This window comes from Pygoscelis adeliae, unplaced genomic scaffold, assembly GCF_000699105.1.
Source record: "Pygoscelis adeliae isolate BGI_AS28 unplaced genomic scaffold, ASM69910v1 Scaffold463, whole genome shotgun sequence".
In the NCBI taxonomy this organism is placed as follows: Eukaryota; Metazoa; Chordata; class Aves; order Sphenisciformes; family Spheniscidae; genus Pygoscelis; species Pygoscelis adeliae.
This window is the reverse complement of record NW_008824471.1, coordinates 678,484-685,911: the sequence shown is the minus strand read 5'-3', so window position 1 is coordinate 685,911 and position 7,428 is coordinate 678,484. Positions and strand designations below refer to the sequence as shown.

The window sequence follows — 7,428 nt, the reverse complement described above, 5'->3', positions numbered from 1 at the left end:
GTGGCCCTTGGGTGTAGTAGGTGTGGGTACCAGCCCCGGGGAGCCCGCTGGTGACAGGAGCGGGGATGGCGTGCGCTGGTTGACAGCCTTTGGGGGCCTGTTTTTAGGCGTTTTTAAGATGAGCTGACAATTAGTCCCTCTGTTCTTACGGCTTTCTGGAAGAAATGAGATGTAGATGCCATGCTGGTGAGTTGAAGGTACGTAAGAATTGCGTTCTTACGACAAGAGATTACAGATAGCGTCCACTGATCTGCACTTTGAAGAAATTATTTTCTTCCAGAATTTTTTTTTTTCCCAGTGAAAGCAAAAAAATACATAAAATATTTAACTACTCTGAAAGAATAAAGGCTGTTCTAGCACTGCGACGATCATCTTTTCTCCTTTGGAATGCCATTCAAGACATTGTGACAGTGCGACAGTGCTCTTGACCCTGGGCTTGCTTGTGTAAAACGATACACGGGACGGGATAGTTTTTGTAAACTGAACTAAGACATGATTAAATATACTGTGATTTCCTATGATTAATTTCCTCTGGGAATTGCTTTATGTCCAGATGCTGAAAAGTCTGTCTTACTGCAACTGAACTCTGTTAGTATGGAAGCTCCTGAAATTTAGATTTTATTTAACGAGGAAAAAAGTTAAACATAAATACCACAAAGAATCTCCCCTTACTCTTTGATTATTATTTTTTAAAACCCTTTGTCACTTTCATGTAAATGTTTTGTTGTTCTTGTTTGTCTTTTTTTTTTTTTTTGGCTGAAGGAGGTCAGAAAGGCTGGCTAAATAGAAAGAATAGTGTAGCTGAGGAGACACGGAATTTTGACAAAATCTCAAGAACCTAAAAGTTATTTGTAACGGATCAGATAAAAATGTTTTCTTTAATTCTTTTAAAGAGAAACATTCTGACGTAAGAGTTGTTACCAAACTTACTTTACCATGGTACTACTTTTTTTTTTTTTTCTGACAGGTCACTGTTTCCCATATCTATTCTAACTGACTTCTGCAAAGAAGAATGGGTTCTTGCTATATTGTGCTTCATCAGCTGTAGCGGACTTGGCAGGCAGAATTTTTTAACAATTCTGTTGATAACATACAAGCCAGAAAAGAACTGGGTTATGAAAGCGAACTGGAAAAGTCTATGTTCACTTGTAGGTGGGAGCTAGGAAGCTTCGTTGAGTAACTGGAATTAAACCTGAGGCATAAGCAGCTGCAGAATTGATTTTGAAGTACCATTGCCAGTTCTTGCAAATGCAGGAAAAAGGTCTATAATGTATATTGATACCGTAGTGTCTCCTTGAGTCTCCTAAAAAGACAATTTCCGTGTCCGTGCTGCATTTCTTAGCTTTGCAGGCAGAATGGAACTGAGGTAAAACAGATTGGTTTTACTTTGACTAGAAAGCCAATAAAGTCTGTGAAATTCTGGTTTTCCTTTAGAAAATTTTGAACAGGGCAGTCAGGCATTGAATCCGTGAAGATAGCAGAATTTACTTGCAGAAAATCTTATATCTGCTTCTAGCACTTGTGAGGTTGTAAAAGGACACAATGGCATGCACTTCCCCCTCTTTGAAGAACATGCTACATAATGTAGTAAAAATCGACATGGTTGTGACAAGGAGACTGTTTGAAATTTGAGAAAAGAAAATTCTTTGTTGCTGGGGGATGAAGCTTCAGATTTGCTAGCTGGGAGCTAGCGTTAGAGATGTGTATCTTTTCTAAGATACACATCTTCACTGTGCTAAGTGAGCCTGTGGGGGTCTTTCATTGTCTATCGGGTTTGTAATGCTCTTACCGAATGCCTGCATTTCTTCCGTTCTAGTATTGATCATTGTGTATCTACGCATTTTCAATGGACGGATCTACAGAGAGCAGCTTCCTTCAGTGCACAATGCTAATGCTTCCTGGATCAGAGTCCATCCAGTGCATTGAATGAGGCAGATGTTCTGGGGAAAAATAGTATGTGGTCTTGTGTAACTGTAACGTAATGCATGCAAATTAGGGTGGGAAGAGAGTACAACCAACTTGTTTAAACAACTTTGTGTATCTGTCTGTTGTACAGTTATACATGCATAAAAATATTGAAATAAATTGCAAATGCTTGGTTCGCTCTTGTAGTTTAGTTTCTCCCGCTCTACCCCCAAAAAGCTGGGAGACTGTTTTTATTTTATGGGTGCATTTGTAGTTGGAATGACCTTTTTAATTAAAATTTTGTTTGACCTTCAAAAAAACCCATATACTTTAAATTACTATATGTATTTTTTTGTCATGTATGACATCAAAAGCAGCTTGTCCAAGATAAGGGACAAATAAAAACCACAAAGACGTTTTAGTAGATACCTGACATAGTTAGATTTTAGAGAGGGAGGCCTGTGTTTGGGAAAGTACTCAGTGCTGCATCACTGAAGTTGAAGCGTATCATGCAGGCTCTTAGATGGTGGATAAAAAGTAAGTCTGGGAGTAGGTGGATGTTAAACAGGCTGACTAGCAGTTCTCACATCTTAATGCTTCTGCGTGGAGTATTCCCAGTTACTCACTCTCCTCTGTTTTTGATGCAGCATGGCTGTACTGCTCTGTCGCAGTGGCTCTGGTACTTTTCTAAGTACATGAGAAGTTGATTCACTCGACTAGTCCAACAGAAAACTATTTCTTTTCTTTTTGTTTTGCTTGAGGTTTTTTTCGCCCCCCTCCTCCCTTGGGTTAGCAAATTGAATTATCTTATTGTGTGGTCAGATGAGTGCCAGAGCAAGTACTCAGAATGGGGACAGCAGTGTCAAGCTTGGAAGAAGTAGCAAAGATACATTTGGTCTGCTTAGCTGTCCTATCTGGCTGTCCCCTGTGCCACTGTAGACTACTGCGGTCAGAAAGGCGGTGGGTTATGTGTAAGTCCAAGAAAACAAAATAATTAAGATCTTGGGTTTGTTCTTATTGTTAGCCTTTACTTACTGTTCTTGATATGTAAAATGTCCACAGCCACAGACTAAACATTCAGAACATATCACTGGATGAAAAAAATGTTTCTCTGCAAAGCAGATACGAAAAGGGGGAGGAGAATTGGTTCTGTTAAGTGGTGTGGCCTTTGTACAAGGAAAAGCAGGATTTTTGTGCCAGACTAATATTGGTATCTTCTCTTTCACAGAATGCAAGGCTGTAAGTTTTCAAATATTTTCATAGCTTTTTCTTGCCTACTTACTAGTTTTGAAGTGTGTGATTTTTGTGAATTCTAGAAAAGTGCTGTTTGCTATACGTTTAGAGAAATTGGTTTTATTCATTCAAAACAGAGATATGAAGCATCTTCTTTCTTTTCATCCGCGGAATAGAATACTCAATAAAACATGATAGTTTTTTCCCATGTGAGCCCAACATAATCATGGTACTACTTTTTCTCCTTTTCTTTTCTCCTTTTCTTTTTCTCCCCTTAGAAATTGTTTCTGAAAAGTAGACTTTTCCTTAGCTAGGTGCTTTTTAGAGCTCCAACATCATCCACTGGTGGGCCTAGTGAGCTGATTCAGGTCCAACAACTGCAGCCCTCTTGCAGTCTCGCTTCTTTAGTTCTGCTGCGTTTATTGCAAGGATTGGCGTTTTTGTAATAGGATCTTCTGTTTACTTGTTTCCATTCTTGTGAACTGAAATGTTTTATATTCTGATCTTTTCCATGAAGCTAAGCGGGTATCTTCCTTGACAAATAGCTGAATCTTCTAAAGTCTGTGTGATGGGCCTTCCAGATCTCATCTCATTTTGTACCTCATTCCAAATGAGATTCTGGTTCTGCTCATTTTGTTTCTTTCCAGGAAGAACTGCAATTATTGAGCTTTTCAGAGCAATAATACAAAGTGGTGCCACTCCCTGGCATTTCCAAGATGTTTCTTTGTGCACAAGGTATTTTGTTAGTCTTCAGCTGTGGTATTGCATGGAGAACTTGTAATCAATCCATTAGCTAACCATTATGGTCTGAAAGTAGCAATACACTGAATGCATTAAATTAGTTGTACTTTAAGACTTTTCCCTCAAAATGACATGCTTAAATAATTTTGTTGATGATTTTTCTATTGAATTGCAAATATTTTGCCATCTAAATATGCATTCTGTTCTGTGTTCAAAACCAAAGCCTTTTCAATTATCTCTTATTTGTCTTCTCATTGTGGATTACATTTCAAGATTAGGCAGAAAAATGCAGGGAACTGGAATGTCATGATATCTTTTCTGTTTTCTTATGAACGTATATTTTTCTTTCTTTCATTAATCTCACCTTCTCCCCGCTGTCCCCCATGACTTAACTGATTATTTGGTCCTGTGGAACCGTATCATTGCAGGAACCTTGATGTCAGGAATTATTCTACTTAATTTAATTTACTAAATAGAAGACACTTAATGGGTAATGCTGCAGTTTTACTTAATTTTTTTTTCCTTTGGAATTTTCCCAAGAGTGTAAGAATGGCCACATAGATGGACCTTTGGCCTGACTCAAACCCAGTATCTTTTCTCCAAGTATAGCTATAACCCGGTGCCAAGGGAGAGATAAGAAAGGTGCAAGCGTATATGGTATTTTCTGCTAAGGCATTGCTAGTCTCCATCTATTTTCTGCTTGCAACTTTTGAGTCAGGTGTAGTTTCTATTAAGGATTATTCCTTCTACTTGATGTGCATTTCTTAAGCTATGTCTTGAAAAGACATTTCAGTAAAAATAGCCTTTTATATTTTTCAGACCTTCATGTCTTATATATGTTCAGCTGTATACGAGCTTAATTTAATAATTAAAATCTTTATTTCCTACATATTTTTGTTATCACAAAAAAGCCACCCCAGTTTTGTGAGGTTAATGAAGATTACACTTCTGCTTATCCATCTCCCCATTCTTTAAATGATCATGTTTTCTTTTTATTGTACTTGGTTTCCAAAGGGGATAGTCATGTAATATGAGGGTCAAACCCTTCCTGTAAGAACCGCTTTTTGAGGTGATTCACAAGTCAAAAACACAGCTTGAATTTTAGCTTCAAGTTGACCGTGAAACTGGCCATTACAAATTTTTTTTTAATTGTAAGCAGAAATTATCCAGGAAGCCGTTGAGGAACCTCTGAGAACCCAGAACTTCTTTTTGTTTAGCTTTTGGATTAGCAGAGAGTTTTGAAGAATGATTGCAACTGGTTGATGTAAGAATTATGGAACCACTACAATATTTTCATGTTACAGATGATATTGCCCTCTGTGGTCATTTTGTGTTTATTTTACTATTACAGTTCTTGCTGATAAACATAATAGAAGGTCTTGTTCAAAAACTATTTTTCTTCTAAATGCTGCCCAGTCATCATGCTCTAGTAGTCCTTTAAACATCACGCTAATTTTTTTATTGGGCCATATTGGAGATAATTGGGTAGTGCCTTTATTTTGGCGAAGTCTACACTAACTTGAATCTTTAGGAACCTTAGTGAAATCAATTAGTTCTAAGTCTGTCATAATTCATGCCTGATTGTCAAAATAAATGTTTTTAGTTTTAACTATTACCATTTGGATCACAAATTCTGTAGCGTATTTTTAATATTTAAGATTTATTTTTTAATATTTAATATTAAGATTTAATCAAATCTTAATTCATCAGCTTCTAAATGTACCTTGTGATCTCTTTTTAGACCAGTTGCAGTCCCGATATATTGCAAGGAATCCTATGTGTAACTTTTTCTTGCTGAGTGCTCTTTTGAGAGGTGCAATTGCATGCCCAATATTAGTCCTACAGATATATCTGGTGTAGCATATCAAAAGGAGGTGCAAATTCATAAAGGTCTGAAATGCCAGTTGAAGAATGGAAGTGTGCGGCTGTTTTTCATCTGTTGAAAACAGATTTGTAATTTAGAGAATTGTGTCCGCTTGTTTTATGGGGAGCTGCAGAGAGGCTTCTGATGAACATGCTAATTTTTTTTGACTTCTTCCTCTTCTGTAGATGGTACTGCATGGTTTTGTTCTCTTCAGTTTTCTTCCTAGTTGGAGAACAGTAAGAAAGGTAATGCTGCTGGCACAGAACTGGAATTAGTGAAAAGGAGTAGCTGGATATAGTCAGTAGGTGTATTGCAAAAAAGAATAAATGTTTAAAAAACAAACAAAAATCCAAGAATGAGCAACGGAAGAACATATTGACACAAAAAAAATGCCAGTGTGAACTCAAGCTTGGGCATAGCTTGAGCCAATCACTTGAAAGTCTACAGATGTCACAAACTTTTTTTTGAAGTTTGGCAGTAACAATATCTGAAACAAGGTAGCCATCGCAGAAAATGTATTGTTTCTATTAATCGTAGTTTGCCACATGGAATTTATTTTGTGCTGAATCTTCATACCATATTAGTTTTATTGGTTCTTTTTCTCATTCAAAATTTTATTTTTGACTTCCTTGAGCATGGGTAAGTTGTCTGCCCCAGGTCTTGGTGAAGTCAGTGAATCTTCAGGTACCGCAGATGACTTCAGTGCGTGGCAGAATCTGTTTTACGCAACAGTGTAAGGCCCAATATAATGCTATTGTATTATATTCTTTAGCTTGCTATAGGGACTTTATTGCTTGGCATTATCCAGTAGCGTCTTTTTCTTTTTTCCTAGAATAAATATTTATTTCTTTAGTATTTGCAACTTGTAAATCACATATAATTGTCTTGCATCCTGCATGTGTATTTTTTCTAGCTTTTCTTAAACAAACACACCCTCTTGCTTTTTTCCATTTTTGCGGCCCGACTGCATTTTCTTTAGCATACTGTATTGGCAACTTCAGCTGTCAAAGTTAAACGTGTTCAGGTGTTGTGTTGCTGAAACTGAAAATAGCAACAGTTGACTTCCTCCTTTAGGGCAGACTGACACTCCAGAATCTGGTTTTCATTGATCTCTTGCAGGATTATCGTTGCAAGTGTATCATTTCAAAATGCTGCCTGGTTACTTGCTTAGAGGAGGTCAGTGTTTGTAACAGAACTAGGAACTAAATTACCCAACAGCTTCAGTTCCTGATGTCTGAATCACATTTCAGTACCCACACATAGTAGAAATGTTTTAAAGTTTTTATTCATCATGCCTTGAGCTCTAGTTTGTTAAGAAGCAAGAAGTTTTTGTCTGCTAGAACTTCTGACATTGCTTTCATGGTCTCTAATTCTATTTACCTGGTTTATGTAACCTACACAATAACTGTTTTCAGTTGGTCCGGTTAATATTACTGGGTATTACTTAAATGTCTGACAAGGTGAATTTATTTTTATTTTTATATTGTCTCAGCACATAGTAAAGTCCTTTGTAAGGTGGCAGTAAAAAAAAAGCTGAAACATCAATATCAAGACATGACAGTGAACCAGGAAGTCCCGAGTCATTCCTTGCCCAGTTGAGGCAAATTGAAACCTTTGATTTAGTAAAAAAATAAAAATAAACATCCTGTTATTTTTGGTGCAAGTCATAAAATTACTTCAAACAA

General features: G+C 37.0%; 1 protein-coding gene across 1 annotated transcript in view; it reads right to left on the bottom strand.

Moving 5' to 3' along the window:
- SDCCAG8 (serologically defined colon cancer antigen 8) overlaps positions 1-4,264 on the bottom strand; it is a 130,125-nt gene extending 125,861 nt beyond the window's left edge. Inside the window, exon 1 of the mRNA XM_009321262.1 lies at positions 4,244-4,264. Coding sequence (XP_009319537.1) covers positions 4,244-4,264 — 21 coding nt within the window. The remainder of the gene's footprint in view (positions 1-4,243) is intronic.
- Positions 4,265-7,428: the final 3,164 nt, after the last annotated feature.